This window comes from Coenobita brevimanus, chromosome 14 (genome assembly GCF_032717465.1).
Source record: "Coenobita brevimanus isolate Jiangsu-jjx chromosome 14, ASM3271746v2, whole genome shotgun sequence".
NCBI classification, from domain to species: domain Eukaryota; kingdom Metazoa; phylum Arthropoda; class Malacostraca; order Decapoda; family Coenobitidae; genus Coenobita; species Coenobita brevimanus.
The window spans coordinates 56,094,804-56,111,900 of NC_136967.1; the positions used below are offsets into that span (position 1 = coordinate 56,094,804).

The window sequence follows — 17,097 nt, forward strand, 5'->3', positions numbered from 1 at the left end:
GAGGCCTCTAATAAGCTAGACGACTCGTTGTCAAAGGCCGGAGGCCGTCTACCAAATCCTCTATGTCAACATCTAGGGAGATTGGCCCAATCTTCCCATAGCTGAGGGCTGCTGCATCATCAGAGGACCGGGCCCTGCGGCACGTGACCTCCCACTCACCGAAGGTTGTCAGGGTCTCCATAGGGCTGGTCAGCTTTGTCAGATCACAATGGCGTAGATGAAGAGAGGAAGACCCATCACCCAGTGGTTTAGTGCCACCCTCTACACAATACTTGGCAAAGGGGGATGAGTTGATGGCGTCAGACAGCCGCCGGGGGATTGTTAAAAATCCTGGACCCCTGCACAGACCTAATAATAAAACAGGCCAATCCAGACTCACCCGCATCCTGGACACCCATATTGACAGCTGTGGATGGTGTTGGCTCACCCCTACTAGGGACCACTCTGGTAACAGCTGCTGTTGGCACTGACTCACCGGCACCTTCGGCACTCTGTCGTGCAGCCGCATCCTCACCCAGGACAATCTGCGATGCTGTGGGTGGTGACGACACCCTAAGGGACTTGCCAGAGGTCGCCTTATCCTCCTCCGGGGCAGCCTCGCCTATGGGGCGCTTTCCCGGTGGCCTGAAAGGGTCTGCCTCCGCTACATCCATGGCCGACACCACAGTATCCATAGAAATGGGCTGGATCATACTCCACCTCGCAGCAAGAGGAAGCACTAGCTGCCGAGGAAGAGCTACACACTCAACTCTATCACCTGTTTCTTGCCGTGAGTGTTGTCCTCCGGGCACCTAGGAGAGAAGCACGTCTGCTCGGTACAACAGGCAGCACCGGACTCCATCGTTTAATGGATGTTGGGGGTAAGTATCCGAGGCGCGTGGTGGGCTTATTTAGCCACGCCAGACGTATTGGCGCCACCTCTTGCTGCCTCGCTACTGTCGATTCTAGGATGTTAAATATACGGCAGATTTCACTGTTTTTTGCGCCCTTGTCCATGTGCTCAACTATCTTCCTTTTCATTTCATTATCATACTGCCGTTTCTTCACTCCAACACGATACTCTCTTTTAGCCTTGGCCTTTCCTCCCGACTTTGAATGTCCCGGCCACTTTTTATCACCACCACTGCCTCCCGGCCCTCCCCCCACACCACCAGGCTCTCCCCCCACACCACCAGGCCCTTTCCCCACACTACCAAGTACTGTATAGTAGAGGCCATTGAACCGTGAGAATCCAACACAATGGAGCTAGCACGCTCGTACACAATGGCGGGAATGGGTGGACAGAGTGTTGACATGACGTCATTTAAGATGGCGGTGGGTTGCGGGCGGGCGGTGCAGGAAATTCAAAGTTCAAAATATTGTCCCAAACCCAAAATTTGTGCGCGAAAATCGATTTTTTTCAAGCGAAAGTGGAAGTTAGGGAATATTTGGTGCATGCCGCGAAAGTGGATTCCGCGAATCCTGCTGTAGAGAAAGTTGGTGCCCCACGGTACAATGTCTCCCACTTTATCTCTGACTGCATCATTTTTCATTTTCCTTTGTAGTACTTACAAAGAAATCAGTCACTAATGGCAGTGTAGCTACTGATGACTAAGGTAAGTTTTTACTGCTTTTGGTATGCAAAGTTGTTTATAATAATCTGGAGGAGGCTGGGGAGCAGAGTTCCTACAGTTAGTTTTGAGTTGGTTTAGTGAGGTTATGTGATTAGTAACCTGGAGGGGGGAACTGGACTTCGTTAGAAGAACACACAAAGGGGAAAGCTATGGAAACGAGTTATCTGAGAGGAGCACATGGGGTTACATGGACAGGCAGGCAGACAGATGAGGAAGTGAAGAAGCATTGTGGCTTTGATGTGGAGGCGACTGAAAACATTACGAGAAGCACTCTGAAATGGTCTGGCTATATGGAGAGGACAGGGAATAAAAGACTAAACAGAAGAGTGTACTGTACGTGAATGAGGTGGATAGGGAGACCAAAAATGAGATGGAGGGATGGAGTGGAGAGCCATGTGAGGGGGTGTGCATTGGTGGGAGGGTAGCCAAATGACAGAGGACAGAACACCATGGATGTGATTTATTTGTGGCCACCCTGTACAGGATTAAGGCATCTGGCCTTTGATAGACAGACACTTTAAGCAGGTCAGGTCCGGTTAAGTGAGGTTAGGTGATTAATAAACCCCATGGGGGTTCTGAGGGGGCTATGTCCCTTTTATGTGTCTGCATCCCACAGATACATTACTGTAAGTGTGGTTAGGTGGTTAAAAACCTTGGGAGGGTCAGAAGGCATGCATACATTTCCATGGTTTAGATGTAATGCATGTGATATCCTATTTTATTTCCACTGGGCATCACCAATTTCTCCCAACCCCAATTATCCACCAGGTCCCCCATTATTGGTCATATGTTACAGAGAAACTGGGAGACTCTGAGGCAGAACTGACTAAAAAAAAATAAATAAATAAATAAAAAATAAATAAATAAATAAAATCCATCATCCAATCCTACGTTGCCTCATGAGGAGCGTAGGAGCCCGGGGCTAGGCAAGTTGGTCCTGACATTTAAGATGAGAGTGACCAGCCTCACTCATCCCTGAGTAGCATTACATGAGCAATAAACCCCAACCACCCCTTGGATATAAACCTTCACCGACTCAATCCGACTGGAGCACTGTAATTTTTCACTAAACCACCAGGCGCCAAAATTTGGTTATATGGTTAACACCCAGCATAGAAAATGGTATTCTAATGTACAGGAAACCATTTGGCTTCTCACTCAATGTCGAGTCACCCACAGGCAGATGGAAGAGAAATGAATGAAGGAAAAAAAGACAGAAGAGGGAGTGTAAAGTCACCTGGAGGCAAAAGGACGAGGAAAGAATGAAGGAAAGAAAAACAGAAATGCATGAAAGGAAAGATGGATGGAGGAGAGGAAAGGGCAGACACCTGAAAGCAGCATTACATCGAGTGAGTGGATGGTGAGCGCCCCCACCTACCACATATATTATATATATATATATATATATATATATAAGCAACCCCCCATTTCACGGGGGTTAGGGGACACAGATTCTTGTCACCATGAATTTGGAATTTCCTCGTAATTTTGACACTGCCCTCCAAAATGCCCCTATGGTAGCCTGTAACCCCTGTAAGCCCAAAGAGCACAAATATATACAGTACTGTACTACTTTACTGTACAGTATACATTTTACTTCAATGAAAAAATAACCTGAAAATGGGTATAAGAATTAAGGCTAATTTTGTTGTTGCTGACTGCCACTGACACTGCAGCAGTATGCACAAAAAAAAAAAAAAAAAAAAAAAAAAAAAAAAAAAAAAATCTGGGACCAGGAAACACCATAAAATATCACAAATATACTGTATACTAAAGTACTGTATAAAACCTTTTATAACAAATGAGTATTTAATGGGTATAGGGAAAATAAGTTGGTGCAAATTATTTTTACTGGGGGAAAATTGGTGTAAAAGAGGGGTCCGTAAAGTTGGGGGATTGCCTGTAATTATAAAGCAAAATTATCTGAAACAGTCCAAGTTATTATAATGGTGAATACACACGTGTATGTTCATTTTGGCATTTATAACATCTATCTATCTATTGCAGACGCCATAATGCAATAAGGGTTGGCCATTTGACTTTGAGTTATTTGTTTTATAGGGAGGGGCACTAACCCTCCACCAATGTCAATATGAAAAAAAATTGCTGCTAATATGTTGTACAGTACAACATTGATTTCTTTTTCAAATGGTCATGGATCTTCCATGTTTTCTATCAATATGAGTCTTTCACAAGTTACTTAAAATCATTCCTGGATTACCACAGCTACTGGAATTTTTTTTTAACTTTCCTCTGACATCTGTAAATGAGGATTTAGAATGCGTAAATATTCTGCCGATGTCTGCCAATAGCCGGCCATATTTAACATCCATTACCCGCATTTTTAAATTTGAAAGCTGGCTGTCAACCACAAGGTTAGGTTGGATTAGGTTTGGTTTGGTTAGGTTTAGTTAAATCACAAAGTTCCCACTGCTCTGATACGGGATACAATGACATGTCCAGTTGGTGCAATGGTTGGTAAACAACGCAGCCAATCAGAGACATTGTTTGGAAACACTGCCGCAGGCGACCTGGCCACTTCCCTAAATACCACAAAATAATTATATACCATACAGTCTTTTTCCAGACATTACATAATTTATATATGCCGGTAAATAGCCGGTTTCACCTTAGAGTCTCCCAGTTCCAGTTTCTATAACATATGGTATTATTGCCCCATTATTGATGGGGGAGGGCAGCCTATCTCAAAAACTGGTCATTTCTGACAGAAATAATGGTTAATTTGGCTTGATTCATGTCATGAAACATTAAAAAATCATTGTTTAATGTCCAAATCCATTAGGAACTAAAAGTAAAAGTGTACCATGATGCCTTAACTACTGTAAATATGGATAACACAGCGGTCAACAACTGCCTACTTTGAATGTAGATCGTTTTCTACATCCTACCTATTCCTTTCCGTCTTATAGTTTCTAATTTTCCTTTTATATATAAAGGCGAGGAGGAAAAAAAATATCCACCTACCAGCTTGTAGTGCTTGAATTGTTAGTGGATACTTTTTCAGTGCTTTAGAGTATATTCTGGCTACCGAACCCATCTTATATTCTTTTTGTGTTTAACCACGGCTAATACAGTCACTAAATAGCAGCAGACTGCGCTAGTCTTCTTCTTCTTTGAATTTCTCCGAGCGAAGGACAGTAGATTGGTCTCTCGACTACGAGTAGATTTTCCAGTCAGCATTTATTACCAGGCATCACCACAACGCCTCCAAAATGCCTTTACTGCCGGCATAAAACATTGCTAAACAGTACCTGCCGGGCAGTCGTAAGGGGTCTAGCGATAGATAACACAAGGCAGACAGAGAGATGTTTACGGTTTGCGTAGAAGGCTGTGTAATGCTGTGTATAGCATGATCCGCCACCTTATTGTGTTACGTAATGTGTTATCAGTTTGATGTTACGTAATGTCTGAACATGGTTCTGTGGTGTCAGTTTTTTTGTTTCGGAAAGCTCATAGTCGCTCATTGCATATAAGCTAAACCGAGTGCCAAACTGTTATCAGTACAGCGAAATAGGAATGGGACAATGTCACATTGTCCGAATGTGGGACGGAACAGATATAATAATACCTTTCATTGGCTTTACTAGGCGTTTCATTTGTTGTCACTCATTACTGATGGTAATAAGGAACAGTTTGCCCAGAATGTGGCCCAGTGAAGCTAAGTGATCTTCCTGTTCATATCTTAATACATTTGATCGGACAATGTTAACTTAACGATATACCCACCTTGCATGATGGTCCATTTCATATGTGAGCATAAACACGGATGAGAATGTGGGAGTGTGGTGAAGCATTGTACGTCTGGATGACGGGTCAAACAGCTGGATTTTTGCATACTGTAGAGCAGCGAGAAATTATTTAACTTGGAATTGCTTATAAGTTTTACGTGATTTTATAAAACCTTAAGTACCAGTTAAAGATAACCACGCCATTATCTGACCTTGAAATACATGATGACTGAAGATGAGTCTGAGAATACGTAGCCTACGGCAGTATGCTTAGCCGAGCAGCACTCGACCGTAGTGAAAGATAAGGAGAAGGGGTAAGGGTCGTGGTATGTTAGTTTTAAATTGGTCAGCAAAAACACTTTTACAACTGTAGTAAAACTGTGTAAATATTTCCATGACTTTAACAAGAAAATCTCTGGTGTGACGTAATTTGATGTTCAGTACCGGTTGTTTCTATAAAGTAGCATAAATGTGACCCTCAGGGCCTTTGGAATATTCTTTAAGAAAAATGAGATGACATTTCCCTCTAAATGGCGATTTTTCCTGAAATGAGCATGAATTAACGAAAGCATGGTATATTTTTACTCAGGCTGGCTATAGTGGATTTTATTTTAATGTAATTTGTTTGATTTTGTCCCCAGTTTTCATTGGAAATTATCAGTTTTTGAGTCATGACCTCTCCTTTCTATCCACTGATAATGGGAAAAGCCTTTGGGAATCAGAGCTTTGGTGTCATGGGGGAAAAAAATTGTAATTTCCATCAAAACATAAAAATTGCTGAATAAAAAAGATTAATGGCAACCCCTCTGACTAAGCCTAACTTAAATTAATATACACTAACCTAATGTGACTGTATTGGTCCAGGGGTTTTGCGGTCAATGGGTTTGCTGCCTACTGTGTTGGTATATCAGCAGACGCCTTAATCCCGTTCAGGGTGGCCACAAACAAATCGCCTCCACGTCGGCCTGTCCCCCAACATTTCACTGCCCTACTCCCAACTCACACCCCTCTCTCTCATATACTGATATCCCACTGGAAAATTATTGCAGCAAACACCACTGAGTGCTATGTTTTTACTGGTAAAATTTATGGTCACTTTTTGTGAGGATGACTAGGAAGATGACTGCAACATTTTTACAAATATGCAGTAACATGCTGTAATTGGTCATGGCTTACGTCAGTCATTTGTAAATAAACAGTGTTATTTTTCTTTCATTATTAGTGGTAGGTGGTGGCAGCCATCATCTACTCACTTGATGTAGTGCTGCTGACTTCTTCCTTAGCCTTTATCATTCTTTTTCTGTGCCTGCCCTCCTCTCTTCCTATTTCTCCCATCTTTCCTGTCACTTCTTATTGCTTTTCTTTCCTTTCCTGGTGGCTTCACATTGAGTGACAAGCCAAATGGTTTCCTGTAAGCCAAGAAACCATTTACAACGCTGGGTGGTAGCCATATAACCAAACCATACGTGCTCCCTATGTGTCAACAAGTGGGTTGGTGGAGGGTTAGTGCCCCTCCCTGTAAAACAAATAACTCAAAGTCAAATGGCCACCCCTTACGGGATTATGGTGTCTGGCAATAGATAGATAGATATTGCAGTATTGAATACTGGTACAGTAGCAAACCAGCACTATAGTTATCCATCATCATTGTGCAGTTGAATTGAGTTAGAAGTCTTTTCCCTCCAGAATGTGTCAGTTTTATAATGCTGTGGCTTTCTACATAGCTACCGTACTGAAGTAGACGCAGATACACTGCTTCACATGCAAATTACCTTGCTCACATCCATATACAGTACAGTAAATTGGATTCAGTGTTAATTACACTAACACCAACATGCACATCAGCAGAGTATAGGTACCATAGTGTAATGTTTTGTTTTGGTGGATTTTTTTTTTTTTTTTCCAGTTCTCTCCATTACTGTACTTCATTATTTCAAAGACATAGGCTACAGGAAAATATGAGGAGATCCCAAGTGGATGCTGCAACTGCTTTGCACCCCCAGGGTACACAGTGTCACCAACATTCAGGCTCCTTATGATTGTTATGACTGCCTGATTTATTTAAAAGTTGGAATTGTAGTGGATGTGCTTGAGAGCTGATTGGGTGAAAATGAGAGACAAGACCTTGTTGGAACATGGAACCAGCATCTGATTTAGGTGGCAGAACTTTTTGTTGTAATCCAGCCTTTTCCCAGCCCAGCACTAGCCCTGCCGAAATAGTGTTATTAACTTTAGCTGTAATAGATTACAGTACCTGGAGCTGTTTAAATTATTATTATTATTATTATTTTGCACCAGACTCAGGTAATCACCTTTTTCAACATAATTTGTATTTTAGATGTACAGAAATGTATTTCATCTTGTCTTTTTTTTTTTTTTTTTTTTTTCTCTCTCCTGCCACCTGCAGCTGCTGGATTCTTATTAGAAAGAGTAAGCAGCCACCGATAGATCCACATATCATCCGCAGTTTACCGTTCCATCACCGTCATCACCATGGGAGCTGCTATACCTATTTTCCTGGTTTTTGTCGGGTGCTGCAGCAATGTTGTCTTCCTTGAGCTGTTAGTTCAGTAAGTATTGTGTGAGTTTTCTTATTGTTTTTTGTTAACTAAGTTCTGAACAAGATTACTGTTATATAGTAAGCATGATTTGATTTTAATATGTACTGTATTTACTTTTTCTTCATGGTCAAGCAGGCCTCTCCACAGCTTCAGTTATATGGTAAACCACTTGGCTGTGATATGAATGTTTGCTTTGTATGTTACCTGGAAACTGACATCTTATGGCCTAGCTGTAATAATGCAATGCATCATTAAATACTTTTTGGTATGTGTGATGTGAGCGTGAGTTATGTGTACCGGTAGTTCCACAAGCCATTCCATGCAGATGATGATGAACCAGTGACCATTGGACACGACCTAACACTGCTGATTAGTCTTGATTGCAGCAGTGGATGACTGGGACTGAGTGGTGGATCCCTGATAGCACCAGCACTTCCCAAATATGGTGAATTGAAAGTTCAAATTACATAAACATAATGGACTAAAATCACCAAGGGGAACTCCCGAACTTCAGACGCCAGCCTGAATGTGGGGATATTAAAGGGTAGAGGGGGGGGGGCACTAGCTATAAAAAAGGTTTTTCAGAAATATGGTTTATGTATGTACAAAAATGGTCCTTAAGCAGGGATGTCACCACTTGTTGGGAACAACTTGTACAATGGAAACTTAAGATTACAGAAGTATTTTTAACAACTTTGTGAGTTTATTTATATTTTTTCATGTATTTATTTATTTTTTAGCAGATAAATAAATAAATAAATACCCCAGCCTCTGTTTTGAGGCCTGAGGTGAACCTTCCACAAAATGCCAGTGGTGGTCACAGAGGATAACCTCTCCACTCTTGGGTGTATGCATTGAATGAAAGCAGAATAAAAATGAAATACTGTTACAATAATTTTTTTATCTCTATGTGTCTATGTGAAGTCCATTGCGAGACCAGAATTTTCCTTTGAGGAGTGAAGGCTAAATCAGCTCTTCCCCATACTGGCCAATTTCAGATTAGTAAGGGGTGTGTGCATTCATAGCAGTGCATGTGGTGATGTTGTGATGGCTGTGGTTGTATGTGACAGAGTCAATATGTCATCATTAACCCCTAGGCTGCGGCGGCCTTAAACATTTCCTGTGTCCTTGGTGCGGGAAAACTGATTTAAAAGATTGTTTTTTTTATCATGCGTTTTGATCCACGTATACCAAACCAAAGATCATAACATTTTAGATAAAGTTTACACACCACACTGACAATTCGTGACGCACTCATCAAGCATAAGCATGCAGTAGGTGCGAAAAATGACCAAAAAGTTCACGTTATTTCACATGACTCTTCTGGAATGTATGATGTAGCCTACTGAATGGCAATTCCTGAGTGCTATGTGCAGCTGATGGGTTAGGAACTGAGTGTGTGTGAATGTATGCAAAGGTGAAAAAGACTGTACTGTAATACCAGCACTCACTTAAAATGCCCGCCACAGCTTGGGTTCAAGCTCCATAACTCAATGTGCATATAAATTGGGAAACATGTTTCTCCACTGAACCACCATGTCTTCATTTCGTTTCGTTTTTTATAGGCTCCAACATGCTTGCATGCGTCGGCCTCGGTCACCTAATGGCTGCTTTCCATGCTGCATGATCCGTTTTAGCCTCCCTGTTCAGTCCCTTAACCTTGAGGTCATACTTAATGACCTCGTCCCATGTCTTTCTCCGTCTGCCCATCATAACCCCACCCCCAATATTAACACTTCTCACCTTCCTCACCCAATTATCATCCCCCATCCACTCCACATGTCCAAACCATCTCAATCTACCTCTCCTCATCACAACACCAATACACTCCAGTCCCATCCTACCTCTCAACTCTTCCATCGTAAACCCAGCCCCCCCAGACCTTGCATGCGGGGACTCACTACACATCCACCTAATCTTGTAAGAAGTTAAAGTTATCATATGGTGTCCGCATTAATAAATGATACACTGCAAATTCATATAACGTGATATTGACTACAGTATTGTTTCAGGGATGAGCCTGCCTGTGGGAATCTGCTTACTTTTGCCCAGTTTCTCTTCATAGCAGTCCAGGGCTTTGTGACAACGGCAGACTTTGGGAGGAAAAAGAATATCATTCCAATCAAGTAAGTGTTCAGTATGTCTTGGTATAACATAGGTTGATATAATAATCTTTCTAGTATGTGGAGCTTCCAGTCATCCATGCACTTCATGTAGTACCACCTTCCAGTGACTCCATTGAGTGACAAGTCAAATGGTTTCTTGTAACTCAGGAAGTTATTTGCTATATTGTTTGGCAGCCATATAACTAGATGATGCCTGGTGTTCTAGTGGATTAAGGCACTCTGACCTGGTGAGGCACAGAAGGATTTACATATGATGAATGGTTGGAATTTATTGGTTACATTACAAGTATGTAGCCTCTGAGAAGTAAGTGAGGTTGGTCCTTTATGCCTTGAATGTTGGGACTGAGTAGCTTAGTCCTGAGCCCTTCTGTTCCTGATGGGGATAGAAAGGAGTGGGTAGTGGAGATGCTCATCTCACTGTGTGTGTGTGTGTGTGTGTGTGTGTGTGTGTGTGTGTGTGTGTGTGTGTGTGTGTGTGTTTAAGACTTAACAGCCTGTTCCCTTAGACCCTGTGATCCTGTCACGTGTCACATACCTTAATATGTCAGCACTTTGACAATAATATCCACTGTTCATATTGAATACTATACCACAAGGCCAGTCATAAACAAATGAATGCCTAGTGTGCTTGTCATGCGTGTTTCCAAAATCTGCTGCATACACACTCAAGTGCTTGGTATTATATTACACTAAATCAGCAGTGTTTATAGTTACGAAAATACCTATGATTGTCAAGCAGTGACATGATTGTTTGTATAAGTGTTTCGTCTAAATTGAGTCAAGCTAACCCCTGCCTAATTCATCATCTCTTGCCTTGAGGATGCATGGGGATATATCAAGACAAATTTTAGAAAAAAATTGCATCATAGAAGCCGCAAAATGTGGTATATCCTAGGGCTGTCTCATAGAGGACTAGTGTATTGATATTAACAAGGGTATTATTTTGACATGTTGGCAGGTTCTCAGGTAGGTCAGTGAAGTCTGCTTTTATGAAATTCAAATCCTTAAACTGTTCCCTACCCCACTGGGGATTCGAACCTAGGTCCATTAAGACTGCAGGCCACCTCTCTGCCGATTCAGCCACCACCACCCCCAGTGTATGGATAGCTAAATCAGCTGGAGGGAGTGGAATTAAGTAATACAGGTAGCCAGATCAGCTGGAGGGAATAGAATTAGATGTATAGCAGTCAGCTGAAGGGATGGAATCAACGAAGAACCCTTAAGGTACAGTGATTAGGAAACAGGTAGCATATAATGGAAAAGCCTCACTGATGGTCTTTGATGAATAAAAGGAAGGGAGTTGGTGATGGGATAGAGCCCTGGGGAACACCACTATTTATAGCTCAAGGAGAAGAACAGTGGCTGTCTACAACAGCAGCTATGGAATGACCAGAAAGGAAGCTAGAGGTGAAGGTACAGATAGAAGGATTGAAACCGTAAGAGGGTAGTTTGGAAGTTAAAGATTTATTTCAGACTCGATTGAAAGCCTTTTAGATATCAAGTGCAATGACAAAGCTTTTGCCAAAGTCCTTAAAGAAGGATGACCAAGAGTCTGAAAGGTTGGTGAGATCACCAGTGGAGCTTCTCTGGCAGAACCCATACTCATGATCAGAAAGAAGGTTGTGATAGGAAACATGATTTAAAATGTTTTTGTTAAGAATAGACTCAATGAAACCCCATCCCCCTTTCATGCAAGTACGGTATATTGTAGCCTTTTTGTATTATCTTTTCCACTTTGTATGTTAAATTTCTCTTCCTTGTATCCAGCATCACATTATGCATCTAAAAATATTCCATCATCTCTCCCCAGAGAATACCTGATCTTGGTGGTGATGTTCTTCCTTGTAAATGTCACCAACAACATGGCATTTGGGTTTAAGATCTCTATGCCTCTCCATATTATCTTCCGTAGTGTAAGTATAATTACCTGTATCTGGTTGTGTTTCATTGCTTATCATGAGATATATATTTTTAAACTACAGGTATCATTCTTCTTCGTAACACTGAGGAATTGAGCTCACGAGCCACTTATTACACCATTCAGGTATTTTACATGATGGCAAGAGGAACCTTTCAAGACTGAGGGCTGAGGAGGAGTATAGTTGTTGTTATTATTTTTATTACCAACCACAGTCTGTCTGACTGAGCAGACTTTGACCACAGGTAAGCAGTAGCTTTTATGGGATTGTCCAGTGGGTAGAGTACAGTACATGCACTGTGTAGAGAGCCTGCACCCCATGTGGGAGAATGGCTCACCAGGGTCAAACCAGGTTCTGCCCACAGTGAGATGCAGGGAAATTTGAGAAGGTTTGGCTCCTGGGTGGACACTGCAACTGCATTGCTCCACCCAGGGCACACAGTGCCACCACATATAGGCTTTTCATTAGTGCTAGAGGAATACAGTACTTGTGTTCAGTTACGGTGCCTCAAAAGTCATGGTAACCTTCTCCAAGGGTTCTTGAGGTCTTATCTGTTCATTTAATATGAATGAGTAGGTGGGGGTGCTCACCATCCACTCACTCGATGTAGTGCCGCTCTTAGGTGGCTTCCCTTTACTCTCTTCCTTCTTTCCTCTTATGTCTCTCCTTCTTTCTTTCCTCTTCCTTCTGTCTGCTGGTGACTTTACACTGAGTGACAGATAAAATGGTTTCTTGTACACCAGAAACCATTTATTATGCTAGGTGGTAACCCTATAACCAAATTATGGTACCTGGTAGTTTAGTGGGTAATTAAGGTGCTCCAACCAGATTGAGCCTGTGTCAGTTTATATCTAAGGGCTGTTTGGGGTTTATTGCTCATGTAATACCACCCAGGGATGAGTGATGCTGGTTGCTTTCATCTTAAATGTCAGGACCAACTTGCTTAGCCCCAGGCTCTTATGCTTCTCTTGGGGCAGCACAGGATTAGATGATGATGATATTCTTAAGGATGATGGACTATAGGTTGGAATATGATAATATGAAGGGTAGATGGTGTAAATACAGTATCTTGTATACAGGATTCTCAAATGGCTGTGTAAAAGGATATTGATATAGCAAAAATTTGTGTAAGAGTGAGCTTTGTTGTGATGGAATAATTAGACACCGAGGTGTCATACAGTATACAAAGTGAACATCTTTAGTTTGTAAGATCGTAAATGATAAGGTGCCTGAAGTGTAGAGTGCAGTTTTTGAAAAGTGTTTAAAATTAAATTGTACCAATAAAGTACTTTCTAAATGCTAAAAAAATTAGAAGAGAGGTCTGCATTAATATTAATATATATTCAAGACACCAAACATGAATCACACGGCGAGCGGTTTGTGTGTCCGTGCATCAGTTGGTGGCGGGCTGGTGTCAGTATTGTCCCCTCGTGCTCTGTCTCAGTCAACCCACACCATTTCCCCCCTCCCCCCACATCATTTCCCCGGAAGTCCCTGATAAACTGCTTGAGGGTGACGAGTGATAAGTGAAATATACAAAGTGAACATCTTTAGTTTGTAAGATCGTAAAAAATAAGATGTATAAAGTGTACAGTACATTATTTGAAAAGTGCTTAAATTTAAGTTCACCACTCGGCACGCAAGGTACAAGCTACACTTTCAATTCCTGTCCACGATTCAGCTTTTGTCAGTGAAGACAATCTGGAGGATGATTCACTGTTCCTTGATGATGATCGTGAAGATAATGGGTTGTGATTTGTGATTTTGAAGGATTTGCTCTGAAGGATCTTTCACCAGTTGCTGAATGTTGATGACAGTCGGCAAGGTGGGGGTTGAGTGGGTGAACCAAGTGAGCCAGAGTGGTTATGTGAGAAAATATTTTTTCTTTTATTACTTATTTATGAGTGTGTTGTCCCAGATGATTGGCTGAAGAGTGTAATTGTAAATGTGTATAAAGGGAAGGGTGATGCCCTGGAAAGAGGAAATTATAGAGGTATAAAGCTTTTAGATCAGATAATGAAGGAAATGGAGAGAGTTTTAGAAGGTATGATTAGAGAAAGAGTGAATATTGATGAGATGCAGTTTGGGTTTATGTCAGGTAGGGGGACCACTGATGCCATATTCATTGTTCAACAGCTTCAGGAAAAATATATTGGTAGGAAAAGGGATCTTTATTTTGTTTTTGTTGATTTGGAAAAGGCCTTTGACAGAGTCCCTAGAGAGATGGTGAAGTGGGCAATGAGAAAGCTTGGCTTGGAGGAGTGGCTGGTTAGGGTGGTTATGGCCATGTATGTGGGTGCTCACACCCAGGTGAGAGTGAATGGAGATTTGAATGATGAGCTTTCCGTGAATGTTGGTGTGCATCAGGGGTCAGTCTTGAGTCCCATGTTGTTTATCATGGTACTTGAAGCCCTTTCACGTGACTTTAGAAACTGACTCCTGTGGGAGTTGTTGTATGCTGATGATTTGGTGTTGATTGCAGAGATTGAAAGGGAGGCGGAGGAAAGGTTTGGGAAGTGGAGAGATGGTATGGGGCAAAAGGGTTTAAGGGTAAATGCAGATAAAACAAAAGTGATGATATCTAGGGTTGGTGGCGGTACTGTCAAAGACGAAGGAGAGTGGCCATGTGCAGTTTGCCACAAGGGCGTGGGAAGTAATTCCATCTTGTGCGGTGTGTGTGATAAATGGGTGCATAAGAGATGTAGTGGTATCAGAGGTAGACTGCGAGATAATGCTGATTTTATGTGTACGGCGTGCCGGGGTGAGCAGGTGGAGATTGTCAGACGTGAAAGGATTGAACTTGCTGGTGAATCTCTTGAGTGTGTGGAAGAGTTTTGTTATTTGGGAGACATGTTGTGTGCTGGAGGTGGGGCTGGAGCTAGCTCTGTGGCTAGGGTGAGAAGTGGTTTGAAGAAGTTCAGGGAGCTCTTGCCTCTCCTGACATTGAGAGGGCTCTCCCTACGTGCTAAGGGGTCTTTGTATGCAGCATGTGTTAGGAGTGTAATGCTGTATGGCAGTGAGACCTGGGCAGTGAAGGAGGAAGATATTCGCCAGCTCAGATGTACAGAAATGACAATGATTAGGTGGATGTGCAGTGCGTCCCTGCATCCAAGGCCTGGAGGGGCTGGGTTTACAATGGAAGAGTTGAGAGGTAGGATGGGACGAGTGTATTGGTGTTGTGATGAGGAGAGGTAGATTGAGGTGGTTTGGACATGTGGAGAGGATGGGGGATGATAATTGGGTGAGGAAGATGAGAAGTGTTAATATTGGGGGTGGGGTTATGAGGGGTAGACCGAGAAAAACATGGGACGAGGTCATTAAGTGTGACCTTAGGGTTAAGGGACTGAACAGGGAGGCTGCAATGGATCGTGCAGCGTGGAGAGCCGCCATTAGGTGACCAAGGCCGACACATGCAAGCATGGTGGAGCCTTTAAAAACGAAACGAACGAACGATTATGAGTTTTATTATGTCCAAGCCTTGCTTAAATTTTACTGTGTTATGCAGTAAATTATTTATATTGACACTCCCTCTTCTGTCTTTCCTTCATTCTTTCCTCTTCCTGCTGCCTGTGGGTGACTCTACACAGAGTGACAAGCCAAATGGTTTCCTGTACACCAGGATACCATTTAGTACGCTGAGTGGTAACCATATAACTAAATTTTGGCGCCCGGTGGTTTAGTGGGTAATTATTGTGCTCCAATCGGATTGAGCCAGTGACGGTTTATATCCAAGGGGTGGTTGGGGTTTATTGCTCACGTAATGCCACTCAGGGATGAGTGAGGTTGGTCACTCTCATCTTAAATGTCAGGACCAACTGCCTAGCCCTGGGCTCCCATGCTCCTCATGGGGCAACGTAGGATTGGATGATGGATGATGGCATTTGAGAAAAGTTAAGAGGCAAATGGGATACTGCCACAAGTTAGAAGGAACTGGTGGGGGTGAACCAGGATGGTGGCCATGACACTTTTCATGTATGAAAATATCTTCCTGTGTGTGTTACATATGGCCTTTATCGAGTCTAAGCCGTTCTAAAATTATATTATGTTATGCAATAAAATTATTTATATTGCATTTGAGAAAAGTTAAAAGGCAGATGGGATAATGCCATGAGTTAGAAGGAACTTGTGGGGGTGAAGCAGGATTGTGGCCATAAACTTTCTTCAGCCTGTGGGTGACTCTACACTGAGTGACAAGCCAAATGGTTTCCTGTGCACCAGGAAACCATTTACTATGCTGGGTGGTAACCATATAACCAAATTTTGGCACCTGGTGGTTTAGTGGGTAATTATTGCGCTCCATTCGGATTGAGCTGGTGAAGGTTTATATCCAAGGGGTGGTTGGGGTTGATTACTCATGTTATGCCACTCAGGGATGAGTGAGGCTGGTCACTCTCGTCTTAAATGTCGAGACCAACTGCCTAGCCCTGGGCTCCTACGTTCCTCATGGGGCAATGTAGGATTGGATGATGGATGATAAAATATCATAGCAGGGGGAAGTCCATATGTCGCTTTCATTGGTGCTTCGCTTTTTTCGAAATGGCTTGGGCCCCAATTAGTCCATGCTAGTGAGGTTTTACTGTACTGTATAGGAATTTAGTCCAGTAGCTCCTCAATTCCGATAAAAGCGAATTCTGGGCTATGGAAGTTCGTTAAATCGAGATTTTACTGTAATTTGCACTCATTTTTCTTCCTAGATCATCAGTTACCTCATTCTCTTTCTTCTTCACTAGTCTCTTTATGTGGTTCTTGATCTCAATATATTAATTTCATATTTCAACTGTATTTTTATTATTATTATTATTATTATTATTGTTATTATTATTATTATTATTTTTTTTTAATTATTCACTTTCAACTTAAATGTCAGGACCAACTTGCCTAGCCCCAGACTCCTATGCTGCTCATGGGGCAACATAGGATTGGATGATGGATGGATGGATCTTTATTATTTGTTATTTTTTAAGGTTTTTGTCAACTCTTGAGGGTTGTGATGTCTGAAATGTACGAAAGTTTCACTTTTCTTTTCTAAATAATTCACTTTGAAGTTCTTTCTTTTACAGGGAGGACTGATAGCAAGCTTGGTAATGGGGATTTTGGTACTTGGACGAAGCTATTCATGGACCAAGCAT

The 17,097-nt window shown here is 42.1% G+C and overlaps 2 protein-coding genes across 3 annotated transcripts in view; one reads left to right on the top strand and one right to left on the bottom strand.

The window, feature by feature from the left end:
* LOC145417515 (mitochondrial inner membrane protein Mpv17-like) overlaps positions 1 to 4,848 on the bottom strand; it is a 28,548-nt gene extending 23,700 nt beyond the window's left edge. For both annotated transcript variants that reach the window (XM_080286223.1, XM_080286227.1), the window contains exon 1: positions 4,599 to 4,848. In XM_080286223.1, coding sequence (XP_080142349.1) covers positions 4,599 to 4,671 — 73 coding nt within the window. In that variant the 5' untranslated portion in view covers positions 4,672 to 4,848. The remainder of the gene's footprint in view (positions 1 to 4,598) is intronic.
* Positions 4,849 to 5,595: 747 nt separating this feature from the next.
* The window catches only part of LOC145390411 (UDP-xylose and UDP-N-acetylglucosamine transporter-like), a 38,422-nt gene continuing 26,920 nt past the window's right edge, over positions 5,596 to 17,097 (top strand). The window contains exons 1-5 of the mRNA XM_080265344.1: positions 5,596 to 5,676; positions 7,770 to 7,932; positions 9,936 to 10,049; positions 11,860 to 11,962; positions 17,029 to 17,097. The exon at positions 17,029 to 17,097 is cut by the window's right edge and continues 63 nt beyond it. Coding sequence (XP_080121470.1) covers positions 7,856 to 7,932; positions 9,936 to 10,049; positions 11,860 to 11,962; positions 17,029 to 17,097 — 363 coding nt within the window. The 5' untranslated portion in view covers positions 5,596 to 5,676; positions 7,770 to 7,855. The remainder of the gene's footprint in view (positions 5,677 to 7,769; positions 7,933 to 9,935; positions 10,050 to 11,859; positions 11,963 to 17,028) is intronic.